At 40.2% G+C, this 18651-nt stretch overlaps 1 protein-coding gene across 1 annotated transcript in view; it reads left to right on the top strand.

Annotated features, from left to right (window-relative positions):
• Positions 1-18651, top strand: part of OPN3 (opsin 3) — a 44042-nt gene that overhangs the window by 20041 nt on the left and 5350 nt on the right. The window contains exon 2 of the mRNA XM_003999138.6: positions 13918-14237. Coding sequence (XP_003999187.4) covers positions 13918-14237 — 320 coding nt within the window. The remainder of the gene's footprint in view (positions 1-13917; positions 14238-18651) is intronic.

Raw genomic sequence — 18651 nt, forward strand, 5'->3', positions numbered from 1 at the left:
GGTTTTACCTTACATGCCCACCTCCTGAATGTGCCTTTTCTTTCTTTATTTTAATGTTTATTTATTTATTTTGAGAGAGAGCAAGTGTGAGCAGGGGAGGGGCAAAGGGTGAGGTGGGGAGAGAGAGAGAATCCCAAGCAGGCTCCACGCTGTCAGCCCAGAGCCCAATGCGGGCTTAATACCATGAACTGTGAGATCATGACCTCAGCCAAAATCAAGAGTCGGGTACTTAACTGACTGAGCCACCCAGGCACCCTTCAAATGTGCCTTTTAAACCTCAAGCATTGTGTCCCAGCATTGCACGGCCCAGGGGACACAGCAATTATATTTGTCCTTAACACATTCTGCCAAGCTTGTTATCTTTTGTAACCATTCTCCTTTTATAGTCCTTAGGTATCTCATAGCACACTTTTTAGTTGATTAGTTACTTAACACACACACACACACACACACACACACACACACTTAACGCTGAGTGTATTGTATTCATCCTTGAGAGAAAAGTGACACTGGTCATTGGCTGTATTTCAGTACTCTCCATTTGCATCAGCCACAAGGTGATAGAAAATGATTTTGAAATGGAAGCAGGGTGTTACCACCTGCTGTAAAACCTAAACTCTGAGAGCCCTTTGAGGGTTTGGTAAATTATGAATAACTGAATTAAGATTTAATTCTGTATTTCTCAGATTTCCTCATATTTTAATTTGCTCTTCTGGGCCATCTCAGATTTTCATATCTTGGTGCCGGATTCATAATCCAGGAAGGAGTACTTTAAAACTAGAATCTTCGTTGCATGCAGGGGGTCACATGGCTATCCCACAATTCATTCATGTGTTGAATTTTTCCATAGAGTTAACATAAGACTTCATGCTTCTTTACTGATCACAACCAACTCACTTAGTCAAATCTTTCTGAGGAAAATCTGAATAGCCCTCTGGACTAGCAGTCAGAAGAGGTGGGTTCTCCTCCAGGCAAGATGTTATTTGTCTTATGACCTTAGGCTCATCCCAAATCCCAGCCCCCTTTCTCACACCCTAACCAAATGAGGACCTGAGCCTTGCCTCACAGGTCTGTGAAGAACTGATGATGAACATACATGGGGCAGTACTTTGAAAATTATAAGACACCATATGAAATTGGTGTTATAATTTGTTATTGTCACTGGAGAACAGGAGATGACAAATCTAACAGGAATACCACTTGACTTTATGATATCCATAAAAATGAATATTTTGTAGGGACTTTTTAATAGTCAGAAGATATCAAGTGATGACTGTTGAATAGTGGGTTGAGTTGAGATCGGGATCCCTTAGGAAAAATAGCAGAGAGCTGGTTTGGTGTTTTGTTCTTCTATATATTGCTATTTTCCATAAGAAATATTTTCCTTTTCTTTGAAATCTGACTGTGACTGTTGCTAAGCGTCTATATATTGCTATTTTCCATAAGAAATATTTTCCTTTTCTTTGAAATCTGACTGTGACTGTTGCTAAGCGTCATTTCACATTAGTGTTTACTTACCTACAGGGGTGCCTGTGTTTACTCCAGTGTTTTTATTCTTTATTTGAGAAGAAATATGGCCATATATACATAACTTTTATCATCAAAAAATATAATAATCTCTTGTTAACCATTGCAGAAGCGAGGAAGGATGCCAAGACACAAAAGACATGATCCCTATGTGCGAGGTGTTTACAAGTTAACTGGAAGATAAGACATGAGAACATAGAATGGTGACCACAATACAGGACACAGTAAACAGCAACCATGAATGTACACTCTGTGCTGTGCATGAGCAGAGTGTAGTATGCACTAAGGAAGTTAGAAATAGTGAAAGAATAGGTGGGGTAGGTAGTGGAAAAAATAATCAGAGTTCCTTGAATGCCAGTACATTAAGCAGAGGGAGCTTTGCAGGTCATTATGCCAGAGGGGAGATTACGAAGGTTGTAAGATTATTACTACAAGTTCCCCCCAAATAATGCCCAAGGCAAAACATATGGACTAATAATTTATAGAGGAGTATATATCCAGGAAATCAAGAATGAGAGAGTCAAGGAAGAGGCAAGGAAAAAAGGATTCCAAATATCAAAGGATGCACCACTGGGCTGACCATAACTTCCCCTAAAACAGCTGATTGCTTCATCCTGTGGGACATCTTTAGAGAGGCTGTATGAAGCTAGCACACCTTGAAATAACCCATGGAATGGGTAGGGGGTGCAAGCAATTTAATCACTGGCCCCTTCTTGTCTGTTGACTCATACGGTGCCATTATGCTCCATGAGGTACTAATAACCCCTTGCCTCTGGGCTGGGCTAACTGGGTCAGAGCAGCAGTGGGGGAAGCCAGAGCCTCTGTGTGTCCAGTCCAGTGAGGGCAAAGGTGCACAGAGGCCTGTGGTTGCTATAGCAGCAGCAGCAGCAGCAGCAGCAGCAGCACCAGCTGAGGTGTGACTGTAGTCAGAACTCCCATTTCTGGGGAGTGAGGCAGATAGTCACGGCCCATATTGGAGAATGGGGGCTTGTGAGCTGGGTCAAGGAAATCTGGGAGGACACATAAACCAAGTCCAGTCTCTAACTGGTATTTTGTGCAAGAGAGACGATGAGTCTGGACAAAGGGAAAAAATTGATCCGTTAGGAGTAGGTCAGAGCAATCACTTGTGGGATGTAAACCTGCATGAGAATAGTGAGAGGTAGGAAGCACAGAGAAAAGTTTAGAAATTTTTCAAAAGTAAAGCCTTCTGTCAGTTTGAAATGAAAATGTGAGCTAGAGGAAAGAGGAGAAGGGGAAGTCTTAACAAGTCTACATGTTCCTAACATGGACCGGAAGAGGCCAGGTCCTGCCAGAAGAGCGTTCTCTGATGCAGCTTTTCTGGGTAGGTTGCAGTGGATTATCACAAGATCTAGATTGCCGTGTTCAAGAAGTCATTTTGATTAAGTGGTAAAAATAAAGAATGTATGCTTCCCATTTTCCTTGTGATACCCATTCCCATTCTATGAGTGCAGTTAAATTGGGATCAGAATTTAGAATCGAATTTTTAGAATTTAGAATACCGCAATTCCTGACAGATTCTTCCATTGGACTGTTTTATGTTGTCACTCTTTCAAACCGCAGAGCAGTTACTTTATATCCAAACTGTCCTTTTGCACTGGACCTGTACACACTGGTCATAATGGGTATTTTGGGGGTCTGTTAGTGTAATGATTATCCATTTTTTCCCCAGTGTGAGCTATCTTCTTCAATATCTTCCCCTGGCAAACAGACATAAATATAGAGTAAGTTCTAATGAGAACATATCCCAAGATGGAGCTCTCCCCTCTCCCCAAAACAAACCCTAAAACCGTCAAATCAGAGACAAGGTAAACAGTCTAAAACTGGGCTATCTTTCCAAATGGAGCAATAGGAAGACAAGGAGCCAAGTTTGAAGCCCAAGAAGGTGAGGCGGAGGTGCTGATATTGAAAGAATCAAAGATAACTTTGGGGAGATGAGCCTGGGATGATTTCCAAGCTACTGTGCAGATGCCAAGGTAGCCTTGGTGGAGGGACACACATGATAGACAAACTCTCCTGTATTTTGCCAACAACATCAACAACTATTTGCTCCTGCCTCCCCTGTGAAAAATCACTAGATTTAATGGGAGCGAAAATGCACTCCCTTGAAATACCAGTGAAGGCAGCATAAGCAAGGACAACCGAGACGATAGTGCAGACATGATCAACTGCAGACATCGTCAACTCTGAGAAGTTGACCCACAGACCCCACGCTGAGGGATGCCTGGTGGAATCCCTCGCTTCTGAGGATTCACTGACCCTTGTGTTTGGGGGATTCCCAGTTCTTTTTTTTTTCTTTTTTAAATTTTTTCCAAGCTTTTCTTTATTCTTTTTTTTTTTTTTTTTTTTTTTTTGGTCTCAGTTCCATTTGTGTGTGTGTATGTTTAAATAATTTCTTTTTCTTTTTTTTAAGTATGAAATTTATTGTCAAGTTGGTTTCCATACAACACCCAGTGCTCATCCCAACATGTGGCCTCCTCAATGCCCATCACCCACCTTTCCCTCCCTCCCACCCCCCATCAACTCTTAGTTCATTCTCAGTTTTTAAGTTTCTTATGGTCCCAGTTCTTAATGCACAACAAGCATATGGTGGCTGGATTTCCACATGGCAGTCAACACAAAATCTCTGTTTAAACTGCTTACCTGAAATCATAACTTTTTAACCCACAGAGCTGTAACCTTCATGATATACTTGATTTCTTTGAAACTGAGTCTGTGTACTGACCCTGAAGAACAGTAAATTTGTCTTGGGAACAAACAATTGAAAAATGCAATTTGAAAAAGGGAGGGAAACAGAGATGGAAGAAGGAATTATTAACTACAACGAAGTTTCTGCCTTAATAGACAGCTGATGAATGCCTAAAATATGTGTACTAAAGACCCTGCATCATTTGGGTGTTTCTAAGAACTGCTTTTATTGATCAAATGGAAAGTGGGGTTTCCAATGGTTGGGGATCTATTCAAATTAGCATGGTCATCTCTAATTTCCTTTAAATTCTTCAGCTTAAAAACTTGAGTTTAAAAAATTACCTTTTTAACATCAAATGTAGACAAGATTGCAGAACATATGTAGTAGGTAACACATGGATTATATATGCTTTCTCTAGTGTCTACTATACTGGTATAAATTTTTTGTAATTACCAAAGGGATTTAGAAAATGAGATAGCATAGTGTGGACTTTGAAAGCGTATTGATTTGAGTCTTGGCTCTATTTTTTTATGAGTTTGAGACCTGGGCAAGTTATTTAACTCATTTTTACCTGAGTTTCCCCTACAGAATGGGGATGATAATAATTTCCACATGTCTTACAGAGCTGTGAGGATTAAATCAGGTACTGTCCTAAGCAGACAGACTGCTTAACAGTACCTGATGCCCAGGAAGTACGCCCAATATGTTACCTGGGTGAAATTACCTGTTAAGTAAAAGGGAGCAAGAAAGCTTACTCAACCAAGCAATGTAAAGATTTCAAAGAAGAATTCATTACTTGCCTAAGAGAATAAGCTTTTTCAGGCATATTAAATATATTGTTTTCCTTATTTAATGTTCAAATAAGTGGAGGCCACTAATTAATGAAGTAGTATCTTTATTAAGCAACTTCAAAGAGTTTTGTTTCCATTACTACATGTATGAAAGTAATTAAGCTGCATATTTAGAAATTTTCTGCAAATCATTACATGTTTTTGAATGAACAAAATTAGGATTTTCATTGGCTGGAGAAAATGTATACACAGTTAGTTTGCAAGATTTTACTGTATGATCTGTAAGATTTTACCTGCTACAAGGTAGGTTTAATAGTTGTCTCGTTTTATAGGTAGAGAATTTGAAACACAGACCATTGAGTGATTTGTTCAAAATCACCCAGGAAACCCACAGTGAAGTGCATTATCCCCCAATCATCTTCCTTCCCAGATCCATCTCATCCATTTTCCTTCCAAATCAGTGCTACACCAACCATTCATTCACCCGAACCAGTAACCCAAGACTTGTCCTGATTCTTCATTCATTCCCACAGTCTGAAGAGATTCACATCCCTGAAATTTATTGACCTTCCTTGTCACTCCTTCCCCAGTGTCTCTGCATCAGTTCCATTCCTCATCACCAGAATGGTGTGTCTCCAGTAAGTTTCCCAATAGCCAGAATTGTCCCTCCCCACAATCCTTTTTCCACATCTTATCTAGAGGGGACCTTACATAAGGAAAATCTGCAAAAGCAAAACCAAAAGAAAGTAAAACAAAATTCTCTGAAATAGTAATAATAGTATAGTGATGTAAGAGAACAAAAACATTGCAATGCCTCCCTGGAGTCCTCAGGTTATATCCCAAACTCCTTTCACGACATTCAAGGGTCTTCCTGGCAGAGTCCCTAGTCTTTCATTTCTCTCTTTCTAGAACTCTCTGCTTCTACCATATTGAATTATTTGCAGAAACCCAAATTGTGCAAATTTCCTCAGGTCTTCATGTGTTTACAGAAGCTGTTACCCTTTTCCTGGAATAGGATTGACAGTCCTTTCCCCTCTAATCCCTTCTTATTTGCCTGGTTAAAATGTACTTAATCCACAAGACTCAGTGCCTTCTTCCCAGAGGAAATCTAAACTGGATAGTCTTTGTATTATTGGATTTGTAGTTTCTCCTTATGCTCCCTTCTCTGGAGTGTGAGCTCCTTGAAGACATAGACCATGTCCTATTAACTTTTTAATCTAACAGTTATTAACAGATCTGGAGTCAGGTCCAGTCAATATAATCTATGCACTTATTCTATTTAGTGCATTACAGAGTCTAGACCACTGAACTATAAATAAGCGATTCAATGTGGACATCTAGTGGCCAAAGTGGGAGAATGACTGTTCTTGAGTATTTGTGTGAATTATTAATATACTCACATTTTTTAAACATTTATTTATTTTTGAGAGAGAAAGAGAGAGCAGGGGAGGGGCAGACATAGGAAAAGAGAAAGAATCCTAAGCAGGGTCTGCACTGTCAGCACAGAGCCCGAAGCAGGGCTCGAACTCATGAACTGTGAGATTAGGACATGAGCCAAGATCGAGGGTTGGCCACTTAACAACCTGAGCCATCCCGGTGCCCGTATGTCCTCATATATTTAAGCTCTAGAGCTCTTCTGACTGTTTCTGTTCCTTGTGTCCAATTTCTACCACTTAATTTTCCCCCTAGATACTCAACTATTCAATAATAATAGTAATACCTTATATATTACCATCTTACTAAATACAGTCATATTCTCACTTTATACACATACAAACACACTCATGATGAGACAGCATTTTGGTACTATTATTTCTATTTTACTGTAAGCAAATCGAGGTTCATAGATGTTAATTTTCCCAGAGTGATACGTATTTATGTATGGAAACTGAAGTTGAATCCAAGACTGGCCTCAGAAACTTTCATCTCTTATAGAATTTATCATTCTATTGTTTATTTCTTTCATAATTTATCTTTGCCCATTTCCTAGCACAGTGCCTGGTATATTGCATGTGCATGATATTGGCCTGTTGATAAATGTTGTAAGTGAATGCATTGTCATAAAGTTATATCACAAAGAACTTGACTTGACTCAAGCTAATGCGCAGAGTTAACCCTTGGATACCTCTTTTCGTTTCCACGCTTTTTGTATGCTATATCCTCGGCCTTGAAATATCCTCACTCTTGTCAACTTGATAAACTCTCTTTCACTCATCAATTCAAATATCGCTTTCACTTAAACCCTCCTCAGTATTTCCATAGGCAGAGATACGCTCTTCCTCAACTGCATCCTCCTGCTTGCAGACACAGTTCTGGTTTAGCACTTACCCCATTCCTGAAATTACTACTTTACATGTCTGTCTTCTCCTCAGGCTGTGAGATCTCTGGCAGCATTTCAGGTAGAGGGAACAGTGGTGTCAAAGCAGCCAGTTTTGAATGTGGCTGGCAGTTTGAGGCATGCCGAGGATTAAGGCGAGTCTCCATAATATGACAACGAGATTAGTTTTTATAGACTTCTGTCTTCAAATTGAAGTATGCATGCTGCTTGCGATATGGCAACTCTTTTAAAAAAAAATTTTAGTGTTTATTTTTGAGTGAGAGATAGAGCACGAGTGGGGGAGGGGCAGAGAGAGGTGGGACAGAGGATCAGAAGTGGGCTCTGTGATGGCGGCAAAAAGCCCAATGTGGGGTTCAATTTCATGAGCCGTGAGATCATGACCTGAGCTGAAGTCAGACTCTTAATGGACTGAGCCACCCAGGAGCCCCGATAGCAACTCTTTCTAATGGCAAGGGCAGTTTTAAGAGAATCAACTTCGAAATTCTCAACTTTAATTTGTATTAGAAACCAGCTCCCTGTGATCCAGACCCTCCCATCTCCCATTTTCCATCACCCATCTCCCACTTCACACCGAAAGATAAACCCCTCGCCCATCCCAACTCTTATGGTGGAAAATTACCAGGGAGAGGTGAAAGGAAATTCCAGGATGGCAAACAAAGGGACAATTTAAAATATTGATGAAGAACTAGAGGAAGTGAATGACCACTTAGGTGGTTTCCAATTTTATGCGTTATATTTATTTATTTATTTATTTATTTATTTATTTATTTGAGAGAGAGAGAGAGAGAGAGAGAGAGAGAGAGAATCTTAAGTAGGCTGCATGCTCAGCCCAGAGCCAGGTGTGGGGCTGGATCCTACCACCCTGGGATCATGACCTTAGCCTAAATCAAGACTCGGATGCTCAACCCACTGAGACACCCAGGTGCTCCTCCAGTTACTTGCTGTTAACAAAATTGATCATTAAATACAACTTTTGACAATAAACACACTGTGATTTTTGGCATATAAATTCAGGAGAGTTCAAATAATTAAACATAGAAGGAATGGTCTTATAATCAGTAAGAATTAAAGATGACAAAATTCCTTCCATCGGATCTGGATACATGTGTGATCAAGAAATCTTTTTTTTTAACTTTATAAACAGGAAAAGTAGGAAGAGAATTTATCATTCTAGCATAGGTAAGAACAACTTGTGGATAGGTCTATTCTTTGTGGGGAGAGAAAGCTGCACTTTAAGAGAGGTGTTTCTAGTTAATTCTTCTAATACTTAATGGAATATTTTGGTCAGTTGTATACTAATAGAAACTGATAACCCACTCTATAAGACCTTTTTTTTTTGACGTTTAGAGCCTTACTATCCAAGAAATTTAAAATTTCAACTTCTAAATAGAGAAGAAAAAGACAAATAATTTAAAATCTTTTAGTCAGACCAATATATATTACACTAGAATAAAAATAGGGGAAAAGTGGGATGGAAATGTAAGTTTAAATGATTGATCTTTTCTGTGTATGTGTTTCTATATATATCTGTGTATGGATAGAGATGTAAATATGAAATCACTAACATATTTATGAATTACTTGATCTATTTGAAAAAATAAGGTAATAGTTTTCTTTTAAAGTGTTTATATTACACAGCTCTTTAAACTTAAGGTGAAAAAATTTAGCATACCTTTAAAAAAATTTTTTTTAATATTTATTTTTGGGAGAGAGGGAGACAGAGTACAAGCAGGGGAGGGGCAGAGAGAGAGAGGGAGACGCAGAATCTGAAGCAGGCTTCAGGCTCTGAGCTGTCAGCACAGAGCCTGATGTGGGGCTCAAACCCACGAACTGTGAGATCATGACCTGAGCCAACGTCAGACGCCCAACCAACTAAGCCACCCAGGCGCCCCTTTTTAAATTTGTTTTAGTGTTTATTTTTGAGAGAGAGAGAGACAGAGTGCGAGTGGGGGAGGGGCAAAGAGAGAGGGAGGCACAGAATCCGAAGGAGACACCAGGCTCTGAGCTGTCAGCACAGAGCCCAACACAGGGCTTGAACCCATGGACCATGAAATCATGACCTGAGATGAAGCTGAACGCTTAACCAACTGAACCAGCGAGGCACCCCACAATAGCTTTTTAAATATATGAGAGTGCAGGGGTGCCTGGGTGGCTCAGTCGGTTGAGTGACCATGCCTGGCTCTGTGCTGACAGCTCAGAGCCTGGAGTCTGCTTCGGATTCTGTGTCTCCCTCTCTCTCTGCCCCTCCCCCTCTCATGCTCTGTCTCTCTCTGTCTCAGAAATAAATAAACATTAAAAAATTTTAAAAAAATATATGAGAGTGCACACAGGTTTTCAAAACTCTATTAGGGAAAGCAATAGGAAAGAAAGCTGAAGATCTCTGCTGTGGCCCAAAGCCAGCCACAGAAGCCACAGGCAGGTTTGCAACAGACCTGGTCGTGCCTGGCCTCTGTACCTCTCCACACATCTGGAGTCTGACAGTCGTGCAAGAATTCCAGGAGGGCCACTTTGCCTTTGTAGAAGTTCCTCCACCCCAGCATGCCTGCCCTGGTCCTTTCTGTTTCTTAATTGTATTCCGTCTTTGAAGACCCAGCTTAATCTTCATCTTCATGATGCCATCCCCACAGCATAATCCACTGGAGTCTTACTTTTTCAGGCTTGTTGCACGGTAAACTTAACATCCGATTTCCTATCGTCTTATCTTGCCCTCAAATGTTGCATCGAGCTGGTCTCGGCTTTACAAGAATGTACGGCATTGCAGTCTCCTCAAGGGTAGGCACCGTGCATCTCTGGTTCCTCCTAGAAGACCATTCTCAGCATGGGGAGACACACTACATATGTGATCAGTCTATAGCTTTGCAGGGAGAGCAGGGACATCATGCTACTCCTAGCAGAGCTTGTGGGAACAGGTGGATAAAGGCAGAATTATGGATTTTGGAGTCAGTCAGTCCTAGGTTCTCAAAACTGTCCCTGCCACCTATTGATTTCTTATATGTTGTGAGCCACCAAACTCCTTTTTCACAAAGAGGGACACTGTATGTAGTGTGACCATTATGGGGCCTCACATACGATGGGTGCTCATTTTGGGGCAGTCACCTTCCCCTTCCCTGTCCACAATGTTAAGGGAATAGAGTGCTAGGCTCCACATCAGTTATGATGTATGTATGAAGTAGTTGTTACACAGTCCTCTTGTTCTCATTCTCCAGAATACGGAACATAATTTTGACTCAGGCAGGACCAAAATTTATGAGTAAATAATTGCTAAGAGAAAAAACAATTTTAAGGAAGGGATGTAGTTTAGGTCTTTTCACATGGGTCACCCCAGAAGACTTAGTCAAATAAGCTTACCATTTATGTACCCATGCAGTCAGGGAAGGCCTGAAAAACTGGGAAATTCAGGGACTACTAACTGGTTATGGTGCTGAATGTCAGCAACTGAATTCAGGCTTTGGAAGCTCATTGTGCCTGCTATGATACAGGCGTGGCCAAAAACTATTACATTTAAAAAAAATCTCTTACCTCTTTGACCTAAATAATAAGAGGGAAAATTCCTCCACTCCTGTACCCTGACTTATCACAGAGCTGGGGTTTTTCCATACTTCAGCTCTGGGTACAATGAGGCTTTTCCCGACTCCCAGTTAATACTGCCACATCCTTGGGATGCCTGGGCAGCTCAGTCAGTTAAGCGTCTGACTCTAGACTTCAGCTAGGGTCATGATCTCAAGCCCCTCATAGAGTTCTGAACTGAGCAGAGCCTATTTGGGATTCTCTCTCTCCCTCTCCACCCCTCCCCCACATGCTCTCTCTCCCTCAAAAGAAATAAGTAAACTTAAAAAAAATACTCTAGGTCTGCAGCCTCCTCCCTCACATGTTCTCTCTCCTCAATACCACGTCATTAATTTACATGTTTGACTTGATTACATCATCACTCTTATCTAGCAGACTGTAAGTTCTATGAGACGTTTATTTCACTCCCCTTTGTACCTATTTCCTAGCACACTGATTGACACGTGTGGATAAGCAGTAAATAGTTCATGGATGGATGGATGGATGGGTGGATGAATGGATGAATACGTGATTGATGGTTAAAATTATAGCAGCTTATTCCTTTAATCATAAGAACTTACTTATGCATCTATAAGGTATACTGGGATTTGCTAATCTACAACATAATTGCAGCAAGTTTTCTTGCCGAAGAAGACCTAAATCATATTCAAGGTAAATTAAGCGTTGAAGGCCAAAAATTATATTTTAATATTTAAAGGCAATTATATAATTAAATACCATTATATTTGATAAGAAAGTTTGTAAACTAAATAAAACCATCAGTATTTCATGAGACTTATTATGTCACTATCTTTAGGTTTTTGGTTACCTTCTGGGAATGTAGTCAGTTAGAGAAAAGATGGTATCACTCTTCAGGTAAAAATTTAATGAGGTGAAAGTTGACTCTTAGTTCGGAAGGCAGCATATCTAACTTGGTATTTTCCTTGTGTCCAGAATTACTTAACATAATCTGAACTTCATTATTTATGATTATAACCCTACTTCCTGAAATATTCCCTCTACCATATGACAAAGCCCAGTCTTATTCTTCCAGTCACTTGCGTATTTACTAAACGTTCACTCATTTATTCAATGAACGTTTATTAAACACCACAGGTATCAGACACTGGGATGCTGTCCTCCCCACAATAACAAACCTGTCAGAGTATAAATGGATATTAACTGTGGTCTGACAATGGCTTTCTGAGTCTAGGACCTCTTCCCTTCATAGCTTTATAGATGCATAGTCACAAAATTTGATGACGTCAAGAGCTTTTCAATGATATGAGTACCAAAACAAAACTAACGTAAAGAGATTGTATGAATTGCCAATGTCACAGAGCTAGGATGACTCCAGGCTTCTTGAAGCTTGCCACCACCACTCCCCTGCCCACTTCTCCCTACTTGCCTGAGACAGGTCTTATTTTCATTCTCCATTAGGACCACTTTTCATACAACCCCTCTTGATTCACTCATTCAACAAATATTTATGCTGGTTGTGTTCTAGGGAGCTCACAATTTCATCTTCTCCCCTATATCTGCTCATAGCACCTGGTAGTTTTGACCTCTGTTAATGTAATCACCCTCAAATCATCACACAGGTTATAAATCTCTCGAGTTATTCTTGACTCCTTTTTTTCCCTTTCTCTTCACATTCAATAAACCAATGGGTTCTGTTGATACTAATCAATTGTTTCTGGAATCTAGACTTTGCTGTTCATACCTTTAAAGGTACTCTAATTCGGGCCCCTGGACTACTGAAATGGCCTTCAAGCTGATCTCCATACATTGAACTAGGATTGGAATTCTATACCACTGCAGGAATGAGTGCCCTTTCAGAGGAAAGAGGAGAAGGAGGAGGAAAAGGAGAACTTAACTGTTGTCACTTCACACTTAAAAAAAAACATGATGGAGTAACAGATTTTATAATTTACTATTTTATACAGGAAAAGTTTTTTGTTTTTGTTTTTGTTTTTTAAGAACCAAAAAAAGAAACAAAAACCCTTATCAAGAAATTGAAAGTCTTTCTCATTATGTATGGCCTCATCTGCTCCTTTTAACCTTTTCTCTCCTTGGTATGCTCTGAGCCCTGGCACCTCTGTATTCTCTCATCTGGTTTAGACCCTTAAATGGTCTCTATGCTCCAGTACATAATTCTTAATTCTTCCTGGAATGTGCTTCTCCTGCCTGGTTGACAAAGGCCCCCTGTTCTGTGACTCCCACAGGACACTGTATGGGAATTGTAGCCTTTACACCTCCTGCCATCTCACTGTTATTTACACAACTGGATTCCTTCTAAGCACCTAGATTTCCACTTTTCTGTCACTTCTAAACCTCCAGTGTTGGCAAAGTGACTGGCACGTGGTAGGTGCTCAGTAGGAGCTTACTGAATGTATAAATCACTCTTTGGGAAGAGGCAGAGACATAAATAATATTGTTTTCATGTATTTGTTGCAAAATGGAGGTATAAATGAAGACCGTGGGAGCACAGAAGGCTTCACTCCCTTGTTAGCAGTCTTGCAGGAGAATAGTTCACGGGCTGATATCTGCTAGCAGGAAGGTTAATGCAGCTCCCTGAATACTTGTACCATAACTTGGGCCAGTTCATCCTTGTGAAGCCCACTTTAATTTTATCTTCAATCCTGAGTCAGACACAACTGAGAAAAGGCAAAGTCAAGCGAGACACTCAGCGACTCTCCCTGACTCTCTTCAGAGTTTCTCTTAGGCAGGAAGTATAACACAATACCTGTATCATTGGGGCGGAGCTGGTTTTAGGGCTTTTTTGTCCTGCTGCAATCCACACACCATTTGTTTTCTTCTCTGGGTAAATATGTGTCCAATCAAATCTCCTGGAGACTGTGAGGCATTATTCCTCTTAGATATGTCAGCTTTTAGAGCCGTTGTTGGTTCCATAGACTCTGTAATGTGTCTCCAGTAGGCGATGAATTGTCTGTTATGTCTGTCTTCCCCTGCTCCATGTTACACTGTCCCACTTTCTCTTCTTTCAGGGACTGTTTCCATTACCACCCTAACTGTGCTGGCCTATGAACGTTATATTCGCGTGGTCCATGCCAGAGTGATCAATTTTTCCTGGGCCTGGAGGGCCATTACCTACATCTGGCTGTACTCACTGGCATGGTCTGGAGCACCTCTGCTGGGCTGGAACAGGTACATCCTGGATGTACACGGACTAGGCTGCTCTGTGGACTGGAAATCCAAGGACGCCAATGACTCCTCCTTTGTGCTTTTCTTATTTCTTGGCTGCCTGGTGGTGCCTGTGGGCGTCATAGCCCATTGCTATGGCCATATTCTGTATTCCGTTCGCATGGTGAGTTGAAGACTTCAAATGTCCCTCCCCTAAACTATGTCCAGGGTGGAAAATTCTGTGTGGAAAACAGTCAAACTCTTCCTACGTGAACAGTGGTTGTCTGCAGCTAAAATAGCTCTACCGGACTTCCCACTTGATATAATTGTGCACGCTAAAAGACCCATGAGGAATGACATCTACTCTATATACGCCACTCTCTAAACCACAAAGAGGAAGGAAAGGGGTTCTAGACAGACAAAATCAACAACAACGAAGAACACCTGCATTCTCCAGCACTCTTAGACTTCAAGAACTCTAACCAAGGAAATTCCACACTTCCTATCATTTTATTCATTCAAAGGTCACATAAACCCACTAGAGAATAGTACAGATATTTTTTTTCTGGAAATCACTTTTGAATCATAAAGCATAAGAACTGACCACCAGCAGGGTTCCTGTTGGGTGCTAGCAAGGAGTCTGAAGTGACAGTATGGGGCACACTCCATATGCCAGTCTCCTACTTTACCCATGTATGTTTTCCTTGCTCACTCACTGTGTCTTCCTGTTCTGTGTCTTCTTTCCTCAGAACTCCTGCTCATCAGTCTCCTGCTCATCTTGATAATCCCCTCTAGCTTTCACATTTTATAAAAAAAGAAAAAAAAAGAAAGAAAAAGATAAAACCTCTTTGCCTTGACATACATCACTTTAAATCATAACCAGTGGCTGGTTCTCTGTCTCTCTGTCTCTCTCTCCCTTCCTCCATCCATCTCTCCACCCTTCTGTCCATCTCTCTTTCTACCATACGAGAACACATTGAGAAGGTAGCCATCTCTGAGCTGAGAAGAGAGGTCCCATAATGAAACCTACCATGCTGGCACATTGACCTTGGACGTCTCAGCCTGCATATTTGTGAGAAATACATTTCTGTTGTCTAAGCCACTCAGTCTAGGGTATATTGTTAGGGGAGCTCAAGCTAAGATATTTACTAAGCACTGAGAATACAACACTGTGTAATTTATAGCTCCTGTATCAAAGAGTTTGTAGTTTACAGTTAGTCGTTATTCCTTAACCCGTTGCAAATTGGTCTCCTTCCTTGATCACACTGTCACAGAAACAGCCCTCGTTGAGGTAATTGATAATATACCAAATGTTAGTTCCAATGGGCACATTTCTATTTTTTTCCCGGCATCCGTGGCATTTAACACCTGTGATGTTATTGACAACTTCCACCGAACTATGGTTTCTCCTCCACTAGAACCCCCTTCTCTCCTATAGTTATTGTTGACTCCGGACCATCTTCTTAGGTCTCTGCCAAGGGCTGCTTCCCATAGGCCTACCTGCATTCTGTGTTTCGCCCTCTTCTCATACTACGCACTGGCCTTCGGCATCTCACATGCTCTTAGGATTTCTCCTTCTAACAATAGCTTGGTGACTTTGGAATCTCTATTTCTGACCCAGGATGTTCTTCTGACCTCTGTCAGATCCCATAGTCAGTTGCCTATTGCACATCTCCACTGGAATGGCCCCCAGACTCATCAGATTCTATGTGTGTGAAGACGAATTGATCATCCCTCCCCCTAGATCTGCTGCTTCCTCATTCCCTTTCTCAGTAAATGGTCATTATTCCTCAGCCAAAAATAATAGAGTAAATCTTGGACTATTCCTCATCCAGGTCTCCCCTACACCCAATCAATTATCGATTTCATCTATTCAACCTCAAATATTTTTCCATATGTCCCTTATCCCTTCTCCTATTGCCACAGACTCAATTCAAAGGGGCCCTAGTTTTTCTTCCTTTATTCTTGCTTTCATCTAATCCATTTTCTATACACTTCCATTAGAGTAGTTGTTCTCAAATACAAATTTTCTCGAGTCATTTCCCAGCTCAAAATCCTTTAGAGGTTCCCCTACCTTCATGATTTAAAAATATAAAGCCCCTGAGTATGACTACCAGGGTCCTGCAAGGCCATCTCTTATCTGCATGTCCAGCTTTATTTCTTAATATGCATTCCCTCTTCCCTCAGGCTCCAGCCAAGTGCAATATTTCTTGTTCCCAGAACTTAACATGGGTTCTTTTACCTCTTTGCCTTGACATGTTTCCTTTCCCTGGAACATTCTGTCCCACCTTACTTGGCTGCCTCCTACTCACCTCAGAAGGCTGAGCTCAGGATCTTCTAGCCCTTACCCCTATCTGAATCAGTTACCCATCTTGTGTGTTCCCATATCCCTCTCTGGTCACCTCCTCCATGGCATGTATCACCTACGGAAGTAACATGTGTGCTGTCACCCTCAGCATACAGTGAATTCCTTAAAAGCAGAGACCCAGTCTTTAAGTTTTCACCTATAGCTGGAACAATACTTTCAAACAATAGTTGATCAAAGACTATTTTTGGAATGAGCTACAGGCAGTGTTCATAGGAAGGAGAAGTGGTACAAGGTTAAAGAGATTTGACTCTAGATAGCAATATTCTCCACTCAAAACCTGGCACCATAATCACCTCTATTTCCTTATCCAGAGGTGTGATGCATAGCAATGATGGAGAAATAGCTTCTCACATAAGAATGAGGACTCACAGTGAAGTTGTTGAAAATCTGCAGGTGTCTGGATCAATAAGCACTATTTGTGTAGGGAGAGAACACTTTTACTGGGACTACATGGGGAATCGTCTTAAGTGGTTCATCCTTCAGAACAAATTCAACCGTGCATGTGCTTTTGCTTCATCCACAACAGTTTTGAAAAATACACTCAGATGATTAAACAAATAGGGCGAGACATGAACTAGAGCTCTTTATTTGGAAAATACTGAAAGAATAGAGTGAAAGAATAGATAATGATAAAACAGAGAGGTAAAAAAAGAGATTAATGAAAAATAATCATGGACATATTCAAATATGTCAATATGTCAAATATGTCAATATGTTTGTATATTCACATATACAAACCCAAATAATCCAAAACATTAGAACCATGTCCTTATGCCAAAGAGGAACTGTGAAATTATAGCCCAATATTTTCCTTAAATTAACTTCTGCAGCATACATGTAATTCCAAGATGATAAATGCGGGCTCTGCTTTGAAAAATGGTAAGGGATGGGGACTGAATTACCCAGAAAAGGTAGAGATGAGTCTGTGGGTCCCTAGGTGGTGGGGAATTGGGGATGGATGATTGAACTGTCATCTTATTACTTGTTAGTTGAAACTTTGAGGAGCCAAAACTCATGATTCCTAATATCCCATAGTATCATAAAAGTACAAATCCATAGAAGTATATTAGTTTCAAATATAATTCCAATGTAAACAAATAATCTTGAGAACAATCCCACAAAGTCATATATATGGAAGTGGGACCCAACTTCTGTTGTCTCTAATAGGTTATTCATTTGAATGTCCTTTAGTCTTGATTCTCAGAGGAAGTAATTGATTGCTTAATGTCACACAGAGGGCAAACGTGGTGGATCTGGGATACGGACCCAGAACTAATTCCAAATCCAGAGCTTTTACTAGAACTCCACAACCTTCTTAAAAACTCTGGGGGGAAATATCCCACCCACCCCCCCAAAAAATGCTGTTGTGAAAATAGAATAATATCCTATCATATTAAATAAAAGTTTCTTTTAAAATAGAATTGCACCTGGGGCACCTGGGTGGCTTAGTTGGTTGAGCGTCCAACTTTGGCTCAGGTCATGATCTTGTATTTGTGGGTTCAAGCCCCATGCTGGGATCTGTGCTGACAGCTCAGAGCCTGGAACCTGCTTTTGATTCTGTGTCTCCCTCTCTCTCTGCCCCTCCCCTGCTTGCACTCTGTCTCTCTCTGTCTCTCAAAAAATAAAACAAAACATGAAAAAAATTTAAATAGAATTGCACACACAGAAAATAATGGTATCAGACATTTGACAACCACGCCCACTCCTACACATTCCCTCTACTCTTAAAAAACTCAATCACTTTAATTACCCATTAACCCTTCCATTTTCTGTGGATATGAATATGTGTTTCTACTAAGAATATAGTTTCCTAAATATAATTTTAGATAGTATAAATAATTTAGCTACATCAATTCAAATATACTCTTAAATACTATAAGCACATGTTCTGATTTATTTGGAATTTTTTTCCTTAATTTTTATGACAATGCTAGAATAAAAGTAACACCTTTTGAACATTTGTTGTTCAAAAGGAACATTTGTTGAAATGCAATAAATTTCGCAGTTTAAAATTATATGTGAAGTACAAACAGTATGTACAATACCTTTTTTAAATTTAAAAAAAAATTGTATTTTTGTAGCAAAATTAGCCTTTTAGAATGGTCAGAAAAACCTATTTTATTTAAAGCATGATTTTGGTGTAGAGGAATATTATCCCCCACCCCCAATAATACATTTATAATAACAATAGAAGGAACTTCTAAGGAAACTTTAAGAAACCTGAACAACT

Source organism: Felis catus, chromosome F1 (assembly GCF_018350175.1).
Source record: "Felis catus isolate Fca126 chromosome F1, F.catus_Fca126_mat1.0, whole genome shotgun sequence".
Taxonomy (NCBI): domain Eukaryota; kingdom Metazoa; phylum Chordata; class Mammalia; order Carnivora; family Felidae; genus Felis; species Felis catus.